At 35.6% G+C, this 17,385-nt stretch overlaps 1 protein-coding gene across 2 annotated transcripts in view; it reads right to left on the bottom strand.

The window, feature by feature from the left end:
* Positions 1-17,385, bottom strand: part of MTBP (MDM2 binding protein) — a 30,974-nt gene that overhangs the window by 13,210 nt on the left and 379 nt on the right. Inside the window, exons 2-15 of one of the 2 annotated variants that reach the window (XM_063173531.1) lie at positions 16,589-16,662; positions 16,327-16,472; positions 15,793-15,851; positions 14,825-14,969; positions 13,207-13,324; positions 12,540-12,674; positions 11,659-11,753; positions 10,810-10,882; positions 9,111-9,228; positions 6,145-6,318; positions 4,907-5,020; positions 3,521-3,685; positions 3,080-3,173; positions 1,277-1,432 (exon numbers count right to left, since the gene is read on the bottom strand). In XM_063173531.1, the coding sequence (XP_063029601.1) occupies positions 1,277-1,432; positions 3,080-3,173; positions 3,521-3,685; positions 4,907-5,020; positions 6,145-6,318; positions 9,111-9,228; positions 10,810-10,882; positions 11,659-11,753; positions 12,540-12,674; positions 13,207-13,324; positions 14,825-14,969; positions 15,793-15,851; positions 16,327-16,472; positions 16,589-16,662 (1,666 nt within the window). Of the gene's footprint in view, positions 1-1,276; positions 1,433-3,079; positions 3,174-3,520; positions 3,686-4,906; positions 5,021-6,144; positions 6,319-9,110; positions 9,229-10,809; positions 10,883-11,658; positions 11,754-12,539; positions 12,675-13,206; positions 13,325-14,824; positions 14,970-15,792; positions 15,852-16,322; positions 16,473-16,588; positions 16,663-17,385 lie in introns of those variants that run through there. The other variant, XM_063173541.1, reaches the window with a different exon arrangement.

Below are 17,385 nucleotides of genomic sequence, written 5' to 3'. Positions count from 1 at the left end.
TCTCTCTCAAAATCTCTTCAATCCTTCTGTTGGTCAGGAAGATCCTTAGGTCCATATTCACTGTTCTTGATCACCTACTGTGCAAAGCTCCTCATAATTCCAGAGAATTTAGTCAAAGCAATTGCTAGGGGAGTGAGCAGCTCGGAGTACAGTGTTCTGCTGGACTCAATTCAAATTCAGAGCTCACTCATCTGTAGCTCAAAGCAAATCATTCAAGACACTCAAGGTATTCCATGCTATAGTGCATCTCTGGAGGCTTTGAAAAAAATCAAAGACTAAAAAAAGGTTTTTAGTGAAAAATTATTCACTTCTTTCCCACACAACTAGTTGGAAGGAAAATATTTTAGCCAAAATTCTAAATCTTCTCGACTCATTAAAAACCCAGTAGGAGATTCTAAATCTTTACTGCATATTTTCTAATTTGCTTGAATTGTCTGCTCAGAACATATTCAGTTTAGTTTCAAAACTTCAGTAACTATTTTACACAAGTCTCAAAAATCCTACAGAAAATCCAAAATACTACAGAACCTTTCCCTTGCACAAGCACTCTTATTACATATAATGAAGTCTGAAAAATGATCAAGGGCTGTATCAAATAATTGAATCATAGTTTTATTATTCAGTATTAAAAAGGTCAACAAATATAATTGTAGTGACTGCAAAGACTGTCTTGCCTACCTAGCACTCTGTGACACACTGCATAAATAGTACAAGTTCTGCTTCTACAAACACCATCTGACTCTTACAGAGTCTGGCCTTAACTCTAATAGATGTACAGATCCTGAAAATTATACCAGTAACTCCATGAATCTATAAAAAGCATGACAGGAGACAAACACAGTTAAATAGGCTCAGATATTTTCTTATTTTGCCTTCCCACCTAGACTCCCCTCCACTGAAAGACATCACACCCAAAAAATTAAAGCTCTACCACAGTAGCTTCTGCTTTACTAGAAATACTCTTTTGGAAATGGACATATAGGGCAGGAGCAGTTTGGCAGGGCTCTACCAGTAACCAGTTTGTGCTTCAGGTGATGATTTTGTTATTTAAATGCCTAGGACCAAGATCATCATCTCCAGCCATTTCTGAAAGAACTAAATAGCAATACTGACTGGAGACCAAAACAGTTCATTTCACTGGCAGGCATGTGACATAAGGATGTTGCAAGTTATAAAGTCAAATCCAGTTAGGCCATTCTGTGACTCCCACTCCACCCCTTTTACACCCCCTACACCAGCTGTGAGTTTGGTGTTAGTGGCTCTAAGATGCTCATACCGCTTGGGAACTTGCAGGGGCTGGAGCTCCCCCACGGGCAGCCCCTCTGGGGTGAAGAACTTGAGCAGCTCTTTGGCATCCAGCAAGGTCAGGGACTCCCTCTGGCTGTCCTTGTGTCCCAGCAGCTGCTCAGGTGAATGTGCAAACAGAGGAACTCTGCAAAAAAGGCAGAAAGCAAAGACCAATCTAAGGGGTTTTTTTATAAACTAATAAACTCATTTAATATTAAAAAAATATTAAATCATTGCTACCTAGCGCAATTAAACTAGTACCAAAGTAAAATGAATGAAGTTGCTCCTTGAGAACATTAACACAGATGTTCATGATAAAGAACGTGATAATTGGTGCAAATTCTCTAACATTTGACTGAAGAAAGTAGTTTCTTCAAGAATTTAGAGTGTGGTTATAAAATACAACATGGGAAGATGATTATTCACCCCTTTTTTCTTTTTTTTGAACAAAAATTGGTTCCCATAAAAACAAAATTACACAATATACAGGAAAGGAACTATACAGTCACTACTGCATGCAACCCTCCACTCTTTTTTAGTGTTTTCAATCAAGTACATCAAAATTCTCCCTCTTCTCACTTTTTAAGCAACACATTGTATCCTGACACAGGGTAAGAAAGATACTCAGTTCAGATGATGAACAATAAAATTAACACTGACTATGTAAGAGAAAGGTCCTTTAGGAAGCTTTTTGACAGCTAATTAAAAGGAAGAACTTTACCTGTTTGAGAAACAAAAGCCAATAATAATAACAATAACGATGATGATGATGATGATAGTAATACCACCATGAGAAAGCTAATGTGAGAATTTACCATGTGCAGAACTCCAATCTAAGCCATGGCCACCTATGGTACTTGAGAGAAATGGGATGGAAGTGACTCAGAAAAGGACAGCTGGACATTTGCCTCTACAGGTCTGTCAGCAAGAACATTAACATTACCAAAGACCATTAAGCCACAGAATCCCAGCATTGGCTGAGCAGGAAAGGACCACAAGGATCACCGAGTCACCTCCTGGCCCTGCACAGCACCGTCCCCAAGAGTCACACCCTGTGCCTGAGAGCATTGCCCAAACTCCCCTTGAGCTCTGCCAGTGCTGTGACCACTGCCCTGGGGAGCCTGTTCAGTGCCCAAGCACAGCCTGGGTAAAGAACCTTTTTCTAATTCACAACCTAAACATTCCTTGACAAGTCTTATATAAAGTGAGAACTCAACTGTAATCAACAGGCTGTCTTAAGTGACACAAAGACCTATGGGTTTCATGTGAACAGTATTGAAGGTAAAACATAACTAAATATAAATTTAAACATAAAACCAATATGCTCTTTGACTTCAAAATTACTTGATATATGGTATCAACTATTGACTATCAACTACTGATATATGTTATCAACTGACTAGGAAATATGAGATCAGAACACGCTGCACATGTTGACAAATACAGCTAAATTATTTATATTTATTAGGGTATGTTGTGAGAAAGAAAAGCTTTTGTATGTTTTCCTACCATAGCTACTATTTTCTAGAAGTGCCATTTTGGTAATTTAGTTTTAGAACTATTATACTTTTAGCTAGCTTCCAGTTGCATTTAGTCAATAAAAATCAAAACAATACTTCTTTAAACACCAATAAATTACACCTTTGGAAATTGACAGAAAAATAGTTTTAGCCTCTTTGAAAGATTATCAGTAAGTGTAAACAGTTTACAGTATGGTTATCAACACATAAAGTTCCTCTATAGTAAAGTTTAATGGCTGCTCCAAAGAAAATCACCAGTATTTCATTATTACCTCATTTTTTGCTTGTTTTTTTCAAAGTTTTCCAAATTCTGAAGAACATGTCTTTCTGGCCACTCCAGTGGATTTGGCTCTATTAAATCAGACTCTGCAAGAAATACATGTTGAACAATCCTAAATAAAGAATCTTATTCCTTAATGAGACAGATATACAGTCCTTTATCTATAGATATTCCTCGATGCCACTCTCTAAAAGTATGTAAGCAAAATACAATATTGGTGATGCAATCAGAAATGTTTTCTGGACATTTTTTTGTCAAGGAAGAAAAAAGAAATGCAAGGGTAATTTCAGTTTGCAAAATAAGCCTAGAAAGCTGCTTTACTTTTTCTTTCCCCTTTTGTTAAAAATTACTCCTTTTAGTAAAAGATTGACAACGAGTATGAGAAAACATCCAAGGAAAATAAGTAGCAAATTTTGTAAATAAAAATACTTACCACAAGTCTCAGTGCATGACCTGGTTTTATTGCAGACCTTCTGTAGAACAGGTTTAGGAAGATTAGTGCTGCACAGGTCCAAAAAACATTCTCTTGTGAGTTTTAATAAGCTTTTAAACTCATTGGTAGAAATAACTAGAGGCTGCTTGGTCAATTCCTTTCTCTCTAGAAAAGAAAAAATAAAAGGTACTGCATCTGCTTAGTAACAAAGAACAACAAGAGCCTGCTAAAATACAATTACACAAGAAAATCCCCACCCAGAACCCATAACAAAAGTAAGTTAACTCGACACTTACTATTGCACCAATAAGACATGGGTGGTTTATTCCAAAGACAAGTGAAAAAACAGCAGTGAGAATAGCTGAAGTCACACATGATTCATGATTTTATTGTCCTTTAACTTCTGGGTGTATGCATTTCTGAGTATATCCAGGTTTGAATCCCCCAGAGACAAACACCTGGACTTGCTGAGTCACTGATAGCCTGTTCTGGTCTCTTTGGTCATAATACCAAGGATCAGCTAATTTTGGTATGATTTAGGACAATCAGTGAATCCCAACTGCTCCTACTCAGCCTCTTAATGGAAATGGGTGACCCACTCAAAAGAAACTAAAACACAAGCTCTAAAGCAGGCCCAGCCTCAGGGCTGAAGCAGACAGGAATCTGAGAATGACTAAGTTAGCTGGGGGTGTGGGGTGGGAGACAAGACTACTTACAGAAATCTTATTTTCTTTAAGCTGCTATTCTGTTAATGATAATACACTTAAATTACCTCTACAGCATGCCATTTTCAATAAGCCAGACAATCACTCTGAAGCATTTTTTCTTTTAATTGAGTCTCTTTAAGCAATGGACTTAAGATGGAAAAAAAATCAGGACACTCAAATGGACTTCTCTGCAATGTCAAAAATCTAAGGAGGACGATCCTTCAAGTTTTTATTATGGATGATGCATCATGATAAATCTAACAAGTCTCCAATGCATGGTTTTCCTCTGCTGCTTAAGACTTTTCAAAGAAAGAGTAAAATTTTAAAAGCTGAAAAACCTAAACCAGAATTCTTATTTCTGTAGAAGGCATATCCAGCAGTAAAGGGGAAATCATCATAGAATTGCATCGAATTATTTCAACGCTATGCTCAAAAATTCAGAGTATTCATGTAACAACCACCAGCACTAATACAGTGTTCTCTTTTCCATTATCTGACAGATAAACACGGATGTACTTCCAAGTTTAAAAAGAAACTTCTGCTATTTCTTCACAAAGTGATTCACACACTTTGGCTGTCAAACAAATCCAGTTTTGTAAGGTGAGCCATCCCATCCAATGTGAAATAAAGACCTTTTAAATACCAGTTTGAGAATTACCAGAGCTTTCCCATTACTCACTGAGATACTCCTTCAAGGCAAAGACTTGGAGACGTGACAGTTTTGTTTCTCTCTGTACAATATCCTCTCCATAATAGCATGGCAGAGACTTGATAAAGTCAGAAATATGAAAGCCTGTACAGATTAGAAGAAATTTTTATTACAAATCTCTCTTTGGAGTCATTACTTAACAAAAGATATTAACATAGGAAACATAAAAATCTCATATTCAAAAGAAACAACCAGACTTTCAAATATGGCTAATCATTGAAAAACCAAACTAATTAATTCCAATTTAACATCAGGAGGATCATTTCAAAGAGATGCTGACTATTTTTGAATTTCTGTACAAAACCTGTATAATGCCAACACAACGTGACAAACATTTAAAGAAGATAAAAAGATCCTAGGTTTGATACCACGGAAGAAAAGTTTTCTCCCAACATATGGTCAAGGACTTTCAATCCTCTGACACTGTACTAATGGGATTTTAATTAGGATAAATGGCTGAGTAGTCAGTCCTACCACACACAGATTTATTTCAATAATAAGGAATTAAGTAGCTAAGATGCAGGTCACTGTGCTCCTTTTCTCTGCCAGTGTTATTGAAACAGATACAGGAGTTAGTAGAGTTATCTGGTAGGTGTAGTTGTAACATGACAACTACTCCATGATAAATGGCTGCACACCTGCTCTTCCCTAGTGGAGCAGTTAGGATAGGAGTGCCAGCTCATACCTTACACACTCTGCAGTAACATCAGCAAAGGGACTGAAGGTTATAACAAAACTCAACTTGTCTACGGGCCTTGCAGTTTTTATTTTAAATCATCAGTGAAACAGGACTTTCAGGAGATATTTACACAGATTTTTGGCATGGGCTGGTCAGTCTTTACATCAACAAAACACACTTCCTGAACTTTAAGCTTCACAAATTTGTTTTGCATTAATATTACCTGTACATCCTTTACAATAAACAAATTTCAACTTATCTCGATTATGAGAAATAAATGACAATAACTTTGCATAGTCAATTGTAAAAATATTGTAGCAGTAAATTCTGTGAACAAAAAAGCTCTTAGTATATTTTCTTATGGATCTGGAAAAGTATACTTAAAAGACACTTTCATAAAAGATGTAATATTTCTCCTTGTTTTCCTTCTTTTAATACTGACTGGAGTGAATAAAAGGAACTTACGAATTTTAGAACTTACCATTTCCTGCATTCAGACACTCACTAATAAATAAGTGATCACTCTTACCTGACTCTGTTTCTTCTGCTTTTGCCTTTAGCTTTCCATTTACTGCAGCAAGAGTGGCCATCCCATTGATCTGGCCAGCTGAATGAATCAAGGTTGCTTTACATCCTCCAGAGCCATTGCCTTGTAGCAAGAAATAATATCGGCAAGATTCTCCTTTCAGTTCAATTTCTGGAACTTAACAAATATCAAGACATAACTGTGAAACACCCTCAGGAAAACATCTTTAAAACAAACTATAATCCACCATCAAATTTCTTTCATTTGCTTTCTTCTGTTCTGTGAGAAATCTTACTAATCACCAACCAAGAGTTCTTTAACTGGGCTAAGTAACAGGCAAGCCTTTAACTGGCAAAGTTACATTTTCACAGGAAATAACAAAGAGAAGTTTCTGTTCTGCTGGGTAAAACCAGGCCTTTCTGCATATGTGCGTCAAAATAATGTAAGTGTTCAATGGACAAACATACAACCCTAGAAGAAAAGGAAGTATTATACACACTCTTCCCAAGGACACTGCATTATTCATTAATAAAAGCTTCACTCCCTGCTTTACCCTTGTGCCTGGATGAAAGATAAAAACATTCTATTTTTGAACACTGGCATATAGAATGCAGTTGTGAAAGTAAATTAATGTGGGACCTGACAGTAACACTGAAAGGATGGGTTTGCTATCTTTCCACACAGAAAACATTTTATAGCACCTTGGAAGACATAGCGATCAAGATAATGAATACTTCTTGATGTACTAAATTTCAAAAATCAAATATTTTAATTTCATAAGATATCTGCAGTACTGTTTCAATAATTAACTTTATGGGAACTTAACATTTATTAGTATCATACATTTTTGTTAGCAAGAAATAACATATTCCTGTGTTTGTTGAAAATTTATAGTTAGACATGGGAAAAGAGGGTAAACCTCACTACCTCAATACATAAATTCAGAGTAAGAAAAAAGAACAATAAGGAAAAAAATGTTCCAGAAACATTGTCATATTGTCCTGCTTCCCATGTCATTTGAAATATATTCCTTTTCCAGTTTATCATGGACTCTCAAAGCTGATTCCTGATGAATAAACTTTTATTTCACGTTTTAATCTTAGCATTCAAGAACTATCGATACCAAGAATCATACCTTCCCCACAGATGGGAGAGATTAAGGATTCACAAATCCTTAGTACAGTGAGATTAGTGTTAGCCACTAAAAAATAAACAGTTTTCAACTAAACAAAAGATACATTTAAAAAGCAATATTTCTCCTCCTATTGTAAATTTTACTCAAGAGGCTTAATTAGAACCTATTGTGTATTACTGATCACACAATAATTAATAGTTGTACAAAACCCTTCCACTGGAGCACAGGACAAATATCCTGCAAACACTGGGGATCTTGTGCTCATTTGAACTGCATCAGCAGTATCTCTCTAACAAATACAAATTCTGCTGCTGTGACCAGCTCCACACCCTCCATACACTACCACTTTCAAACATGCAGAGATAACTTTACATCTATATAATGCTGATGCTGTTTGGGTTTTGCCTTTTTGCTTTTATATGTTCTCTGTATTTGTCACACATATATTTCTAACTCTGTCACCTATTGTATTAGTAGCTAGTTTTCCCAATACTTTTCCACGGCCTTTCCCTAAAGAGAAAGACAAAAATTCCAGAGCTCCAAGCGCCAGGAGGCACAAGGCCCCGTGCTATCTTGGCTCTTCCTGGGAACCAAGGCTCAGAACAACTCTTTAAGATACATCCTCATGGACAAAGTACAACTAGTGCTGAAGGAGGGCTCCAGAGAAGGGGCTTGACCTGGGGGGAACTACATTACCACTCGTCTTCCTAAGTGTTTTATGAATTATGCTAATTTCCTAAAACCTATAAATGTACTCATCCTCAGGGGAAGTGGGCTTTATGGACATCTTTCCATAACTGCCTCGGAAGGCCTTCATTAAAGATTCTCTTTTATATCACCTCCTCACTAAAATTATCTCAAGTTTCATTTCCAGGTTGGGAAAAAGGCAACACTGCCAGCACCCATTCCATAATTCCTCTCCATTTTTTCCTGCCCCTAAACCTGAAAAAAAAAAATCAGTCACAAATATGAGACATCCTGATCTGCATAGTTGTTTAAAAAAATTGTCCTAAGTTGGCAACAGAAATAGTCACTGTTCCTTGGAATCTACATTAATTACGTATTAGACCACGTATAAATGACGAGATTATGAAAGAAGGCAGAATCCAGCACTTCACTGTATCCCAGGTAAGTACTTTAAGCACTGGGTTACCACCAAGTTCCTTTGAGCCTGATGTTTCCATGTGCCTACAAACCTCAGTCACTGCTTGTACAGTGCCTCCACTTGCAGGGCACATTTACTGGCTGACTGAGAAACTTCTCCCAGCCTTGGTCTGCACTGATTCTCTTCTCCCACCTTCTGAATCAGGTTTCTAAGCCCTGGCACAGGGTGTGAGAGTCAGCTGCCATCACTGCAGCCCTACAGGAAGCACATTCTCAACCACAGGTTTAGCACACTGACTCCCAGGTGAATGGAGGCATTTAGCATTTCTTAATAGTCTGTATTTTCCCAGGAAGAGATTAAAATTAAATGCAAGTGCACTGGAGAACCTCTGGAAATGCTTAAACAAGAAGGAAAGCACCTCAGTGAAGCAGACTGGAATTCCATCTGCAGAAGTAAACCTCTCCACCATGGATTTTACAATCACCTTACAAAGATGTGTCGAAATTGGATCTTAACTGACAGACAGGACACAAAAATGGTTCTTTTCCCAAAGCCATTTTTCTTCCTACAAGTCTGTATAGCTGAACTTGCATTGACCAAATCTTCTTGTGTCAATGAAGATTACAGTCACTGATTTAATTTCATTGAAGTTAGAAAGAGAAACCCAAATGTACAGAAAAAACTCACCAAGTATACACACACACACACAACCAAACAAAATACACATACCAGAGATGACCTTGGGTTTCTTAGCCATGTATTCCTTCCATTTCTTGGAGCTCAGCTGGGCAGGAGATGGGATCACTACACTGCTTACATTGCATGGCAATGTAAATAAAGCTCCCACCTAAATAAGGAGAGCAAATATAACACATGCAATATTAGTGAAACCTGTTTTACACTTCATTCTTGAGCTACTGTTTTGACATTATTTCAAATCTAGTTGAACTGAAGAAAAACGTCTCCACTAAACATACCTGTCATTCACATCAATCAAAATGGAACTGCATTTGACACAAAAGCTGTAAAAATTGTTTACTTTTTGGTCCAGTTGAGGGATTGTTAACTGCTGAATTTCCATTTCATACATAACAAAGTATTTATTATATATTGCAAGTGTCTCCATAGCCTGGCTACAAACATTTTGGAAGAGCAGTACAATGAAAAGAGAATTCAAGGATAATAGTTGGCATCAGTGACTCTGCATTCCTATGAAAAAAATTTCTTTTTTTATTTTCCTTCCAACATATTACCCTTGTCTCTTAACCAGATACTGGACTATGCCTATGTTTCTACATAGACTTCAGACCAATAAGCACTAACACAAAAATTGCAGACATATTTGAATACTCAAGTAATAAAGCAATGCTATTACAGCTATTAGAAAAGCCTACAAATGTGCAGTATTTCCAGTAGGAGACTGAAAAAAATCCCTATGAGAAACTGTTATTTTCAAAATATTTTCAATTCAGCATGTGCAGACTCTAAAAAGTAACCTGAGAATGTGTTTTCACTGTTTGGGCACCTTCTTTAGAAACACTAGAAGAAATGTGAGCCCTATAATTGTAAAAGATGTATGACCAAGTGTTCAGTGTTCTTAAGTAAAATGAAGATTACCTGGGATATTTACCAATCTAAAACCATTTAAAAAGATATTTTTGGTACAGCATTAGAAAAAGGACCTTTTTCTGGCTAAGCTAATGGAGAATGCAGTAGCAGGGGAGAGAAAGAGTTACTAAACCCAAATTACAAACTGAAAATGGAACATACAGCCTGACAATGGGATACCATCTCCACAGTAAACAAAAAACATATGTTATTCATAATAAGTGTATCACCATTTTCAAAGATGCAGGTTTTGTTTTGAATGGCATAGATTTATGTTATAAACACTAGAACACTTTCCTAAACAAGATGTATTACCTTGTATGTAAAGGTGATAGAATGTTCAGGAAAAACATCTTCAAACTAATACTCTGGCTATGAATAATCTCACTATCATTCCGAGGCAGAGGAAGGAGGGAAAAAGTAGGACTGTGAATGTTTCATGAACTCTTTTTAACCAAAATCAGAATATGCACATATGAAATAAAAAAGCCTACTATTTCACAGTAGCTAGATACATTTTGTGGGCTGCACACACGCCTGCCTTTTGCTAAAAAAATCAATAGCTCAATTACCAAAGCACAGAAATTATCTATCAGGATAGGATTAGAAAATGTTTTAGGAGACTGAAACTTAGCTGAGATAAAGAGAAAACTATTCAATGGGTATGTATAGCATGCACCTTTGAAATCCATGTTTGCTTTAGAACTAAATATTGAAGAAGCTTAGACAGAGACCAAGTTTAAAAATATTATTCACATATCTCTTACAGACAATATAGATACCTTCATTTTTCTGCTATACATATATAAAAAGATTTTACCTTCCCAGAGAGAAAAGAAATCTGGTCCAAAAGCAGTGTAGATGTCTTCTTGTTATTCTTTCTTGACAGGCTCCTGAACAGAACAGTTTAAGGAACCTCATCTTCACAAAGAACTATGCGCTTCTATTTTACAAATCAGATTATCATAATATTTAAAAGAAGCACTGCAAGCATCTAATTTTTGATACTACAGTATCACAGAACATAAAAAACTCACCTTTACAGGTAAAGTGATACACTTGAAAATGCTGTATGACAAAATACTCCACTGACATCTCTATCATAGGCTGACAGAAACAGATATTTATATATCCAAAATCATAGCAGGCTTATTCATCCTAAGGTATTATTGGTACACCAAGACTAGAAACAAAAGTACATACTTTTAAAAACTAATAGTAATAAATCTTGAGATCTCTGCAGCACATACACTCAAGAGAGAACTCCTCTGCTAAACCTTGCCACAGATTTTGCTGCTGCACAATAAAAACACAGTTTGTAAACAAATGTTCCTATATTGTGAAGCATTCATTCATTAGAAAGGTTTGAGGCTTTTTTTAAACTTACACAGAATAAACATTTCTCTATTCTTTTCCCACAAAGAAGATGCACATCAACAGACAAATTATGTGTGCAATAGTATCAACAATACCTGGTTACTGCTAATGTAACTTAAATTCCAAAATTAAAAAATCCAGTTGTGAAGAATCACTATGACTATTTCAGCAGACTAGAATAGAATGAGCCCTTGCCTATCCTCATCTGCCTGTTGCTTGCATCAGTAGATGCTGATCTTTTTCTTTCTGCTACAATTATCAATAGTAGTTCAGATCCTTAAAAAAAGGATACAGCTCAAACTCCAGATCTGATATGAAAATGGAAGGTAGATCAGAGAGCATCACCATCTGCAAAAATTCCAGCGCAGGACCATAGTAATGAAAAACCTGAAAAGAGATCAAATAAAAACCTATATATAGAACACTATATATGATGTATCACCACAACTTCCTCAAGTGTTTTGCTGAAGGTATTAGCCTTGCAGATAACATCTGAAAGGGGTATAAAGGAATACAAAAACATTTCACAACATCATACTAAATTATATTAAAAAAGGAAGGTATTTATTTTTTTTTAAATAAATCTGACTTTATAGAACATCAACAATGTGCATCAAATGAGTTCTCTTCCCAAAATAAAATATGATCTACCAGGAAGAGACAAATGCAATACAAAATGCACATGTTTTAACATGTGAAAATAACAAACTCCAAACCGATACCAATTTTCATAATGCTCATTTTTGTTTTCATCAACACATGTGATGATGAAAACAAAAACACTATGATTCTGGAGTTCCCACCACTTATCTACTTCCAATAGAAAACATGAAACACCAAGAGTGTAAAAAGAAAGAAAGCCAAACTCTTAAAATTAAGTGGGAAGGGTTAGATAAACACAGAATTCATAATTTAACTTTTTATTAAACACAACAAAGTCTCAATTTCTACTTGAAAAAAATCTGATGATGTATTTCTAAGAACAAACAGATGAAGTTTTAAGGACCTGTTTTGACATCAGAGGTGTACAAAAGAAGTAGTCCTCAATTTTATCCAATAATTACTTCTTTACATAACTCAGTTCTGACTAAGGTTTCCCCAATTACTAATTTTCTCTAGAAAGTAAAACAGATGAACTCTAAAACTCAAAGAAAGATCAAGAATAATACTTGCTTCTGGCAAAGTATCAGTATTCCTCAATTGGCACTCTTTTTTAGCAGCAAAGCAAGAACTTAAATTTGCACTCCTGAATGTCTTGGCTGAAGTGCTCTTTATACAAAATTTCGGAAAATCTACTCCTGATCCAAACTAGAAAAAACAAAAAAGATTATAAATATTTCAAAATGAGATAAAAATTATTTCTCTTCAGCTAGTTAGATGTGCTATTTTAAACAATTAATATTATTTTTTATCAGGTCTGTAAAATAAGAAAAAGACTAGACTTAGATAACCAACTATTAAATCCAAAATCACAATACTGAAAATGTAGACAACGTCAAAAAGGTTTTTGCAGAAACATTAGGTATATGCTTGCAACAATGACTCAGAGTTACATGACAATGACTTGCGAGAGATGCAAAACAATCTAATTTTGAACAGTAAGTTTAAAAAAAAATTTCAGAGGGAAGCATCTGAATTTCTGAAGTTCAGATCTTGATGCATTGACCTGATTTATCATTTCATCCTGCCACCCACCCAGACACGTTGCACATTACCTTTGAATTACATAGTTGAAACCAAATTTGGCTTAAAGCATAAAATGCACTGCATAATAAATGCTTTAAATGAGGTATACAGAGGCTTTAAAAAATAACCACCACAATAATAAAAGTTATTTTACCTTTCTTTCCCATATCTGAATCTTTCCCCTCCAGAGTTCATTTAAATCAATAATATTCATTATATCATCTGAAGATACCAAGTCTGCTGACAGATAGTCCGCAATCTTTTGCCAGCTACTGTAAAAATATCAAAGAATTAATCTCACTGAATTTAACATTACAATAAATATGCAGTGCAGTTTGGCTGAATTTACCTATGACCTCTTAGCACAGAACAATCTTGTGTATGTCAACACAGACAACAAAGCTTTATAAAAGCTCTACATTCCAAAAAGTAAAAAATATTGTAATATTGCTCATTCAGGGCTTGTAAAGGAAGTAGTTCATATGCTCCATGAAAGGGACAGCAAAGAACTTTGACATCAAATAAGGCTGGCAGTGGCAAGCTGCAAGCATAGTAATGTTGGCTGCTAGAAGCTGCAGCAAAGCCTGGCAGCCATCAGTGGGGCCATCACTGTCTGTCCAGATGGTTTGTAGTTAACCCTCTAAATGGAGATATGACTGCAGCACAAGCATAATCTAAATTCAACAAGAGAGAACAGCCAGTAGCTGTGGGTTCTGCTGGCAGTCTGTCTCCCAAGGGAAATCAGCACCATCAACAGAACAGGAAGAATAAGTGAAATAACTAATCAGAGATCTTCTACACTCAAATAATCTCACTTTATATAAAAGGCAGCAGAAAAATGTATTCGGTCAGAAGCTGATTCCACAGGATATCAATGAGCACTGAGATCAAGCACTCATGGAAGTCACTGAGTAACTTCCTTGTCCTCCACACACCTCAGGAGATACTGTATAGTAGGTATATTGCTTATTTTATCCAAGGACTGAACAGTAACCTTTTTAAACAGTTTTATTAATTTAGGATTAAGTTTAACCATGTATTCCATGAAGCAAATTTCAATCTTTTGGGCGTGGAGGGGAAGGAAAGTGGAGACCTTGCAAAGTTGTTCAGTATCTGCACAATCGTCCACTTAACAGGATACAAACCCCAAATCACTGTGGTTTATATGGTGAGATATATCATGGCCTTTACATGTCAAATAGAGGACCGTAAGTAAATTACTGGAATCAATTTCAACTTGAATTAATAGTCTCAGTAACTCTTCATACTAACAAAAATTGAAAAACATATAGGAAGTAAAATAGAGTGTTTATATTCCTTTTTCAAAAGGGACAAATGAAGCACTCTACTTTTCCTCCCTGAAATGTAATACCAATAGTAATATAAAATTTGAAGTAAAATGACCAGTAGTATGGATTCATTTTAAAAAACCTGGAAAACTACAATAAATATACAAGTTATCCCATAGCATAATACAACATGAAAACATTGTAGGCACACTGAACCCATGGAAAGGGAAGAGAAAATATTTTACTTTTTGCTCCCACAGAAAACAAGAAGTGCAGAGGACTGGCTTTTTTGTCTGCTTCTGTGGTTTGCATTTACAATGAATCAGAATGAGTAATTCCTTCCTTCATACAACAGACAATTAATTTATGCATTTTCAAAGTACACATGTAAAGTACCCCACAAGCTGTTTTTATTTCAACTCCCTGATCTATGCTAGCACAAAGCAGAAGTGACCTTGTTTTAGCCCTGAATAAATGCCATACCCTTTAGCATCACTTGCAGCAATAGTGATCTGTGCAGAGTGCCACTCTCTCAGGTGTTTCAGGGCACCAATAGCAGGTAAGCAGTCCTTTAACTTGGGTCCATCACATTCAACAGCCTGCAGGATTACATCAACCATTGCTCTGCCTACAAAATAGTTGTGTATGACTCAAATATCATGATTCAGTAAATTTTTCAGTCATTTAAAGATAGAATAGTATTGGTTATCATCGATTGCACTAAAACCAGCAAAAAGAGCAAGTAACTACAGGATTTAAAACACTTCTCACACATTTTAGCTCATCACTTGCTGCTCCTCTTTGATGAGCACAAAATATTTCACCATTGCCTCAGTGACAATGAAAAGTTCTGTCCCTTTCTCCTCTCTCACTCAGCACGGATAGATGAGATTTCTCTCCTGTGCAACTAAGCCATGTCCTTTTCCTGCTTTTAACACTCTAAGCTGCTATTTTTCATTCTTCTTGAATTCCTTTGTTATCCCAAATCAACTTCTACATCATTATATAACCCAAACATGCAAGGTCATATGTATCTCCAGTTTACAAAATCCCAATCCAACAGCTGTGATGTATTTTCCTCCTCATCTTCTTGGCTCACAAGCTGTTAAATCAGATGTAAGCCTGATATCAACATCTTCCTTTTTTTAATAAGAAATTTCCTGTGTTGAGTTTTGTATTGCTTACTGTCTATGATTACTTTGGTGTCATTTCATATGGATAAATTTATTATATAACTATTTTAAACTCTACTGAACCTACCAAAGAAACAAGCAGCAAACTAGTCCTCAAGCTGATCTGCAATGCCAACCATGCTCAAGTTCCTAAACTACCTTCAAGAGCTACATTAAGTTAATTCAGCACCCAACTAAGGTCCTCTGAACTTTTCCATTCACTATCCTTTTACCAAACAAGATAAACTCTAATGAAATTGGTTTTTAAAGACAGATTACCTGGGGCAGGCAATTTATCAGCTAATTGATGTAGACTTTCAGCAGCTTCATCATAGATACTAAAAATGAAGAACAACATGTTTGGAACCAAAATATAAACAAAGTCATTTAGAAACAAAACATTAAAACAAATGAATGGTACCTGATGTATCTTACATCTTTAAAACTCTGCACAAACACACCTAGCCTATAAGAAATCATCTCCTCTTTTACTAAGACAGAAGTAGGCCTAATGACATCAAAACAATCTGAAGTAAAACTGGAATTATGTTCAAAAGGAATTAGCAAGAAATTTTTGTATATATAACATTGGCTGTTAGGAAACTATTCAGTTATCCTATAAAAATCATCTGTAAAAAAAATTAAAGCTATGCTAAACAAAATAAAAGTATTTTCAGTTCTAGCAGGGAATTGTTCATAGTTAACTCTTGCTTTAGTACTAACTCTCACTTGTTAAACTTTCTTGATCCCCTTGGGTCATTGCTGATAGATGTCAGATCACTGTTCTTGAAATAAAAACAACAACATACATACTCAGCCAGAGACAGTGATTCCTGACTGTTACTGTCATCCTCCTCAAAACTTTGTGTGGTTCCTAGCTTCTCATCAATGCTTGCTTGGTAAGAGTCTTCATTTTTCTGTGTGTCAACATTTATTTCCTCCCAGTCAGAACTGCAGAACTAATCAAACAAAAAGGCTTTAATAAGCAAAAAGAGTTTTGAACATCACAGTTTTAGCTTGTTCTACAATCAGGCAGATGGTTGAGGAACTTATACTCTGAAAAAGTTTGTCTTACCTGATAATAACCACAGATGACATGACTTGCAAAATACCATTTCTTTGCACCGGGAATACCAGCCACTGAGCAAGCTGCAAAGAGATAAAGCAATTATTTAAATTAATCAATTCACTAGAATCTATTCTTCCTATTATAATGAACATCTCTGCTGAAAGACTTGGTAAGTCATTTAATTTGCAACAATTACCTGAGTTCTATTTTTCTTTGGCACTGTAATTAAGCTCTAAACTTATGAAAGTGTAGGTAAGTGTCCTGGCAAGTGTCTATTACTGACCTTTTGACTGCTAGTAAGTAAGAAAACATTTGACCTCTTCTCTGCTCTGGGTAATATTGCTTTCTCTTTGCACCACCTGTATCAGACCTGAACTAAGTAACACCTTTCGTAAATATGATTTAGAGTTCACAAAATGAGATGCTCTATCAATATTTCTATGCAATAAAAAGCACAGAACTTGAAAACAGCTTAACATTCCCATCTCCATGAATTTTAAGAGCTTACAGTGGTTTTCCCACATAAATCCCAATTATATGACATCTGTGACAAGATGAGCTTATAACAGTAGATATCCAAACCAAGTAAAGAACTAAGGAAGCATTTTTTGATTAAAAAACCCCAAAACAACAAAACACAAACATGCAGCCCCTAAAAGTACTAAAGTAGACCTTAAGACATCTATTCTAAGGTAAAAAAAATATTTAATATTAATGGATTAAGGTTCTGAATTGTTACCCAACAGACAAGTATTCTTTCTAGTGAAAAAATCAGAAGGCATTATAGGAGTAACTAAAGTATC

The sequence above is a fragment of the Melospiza melodia genome, chromosome 1 (assembly GCF_035770615.1).
Source record: "Melospiza melodia melodia isolate bMelMel2 chromosome 1, bMelMel2.pri, whole genome shotgun sequence".
NCBI lineage: Eukaryota > Metazoa > Chordata > Aves > Passeriformes > Passerellidae > Melospiza > Melospiza melodia.
The sequence above is the reverse complement of the archived record's forward strand: the minus strand, read 5'-3'. Positions and strand labels throughout refer to the sequence as shown.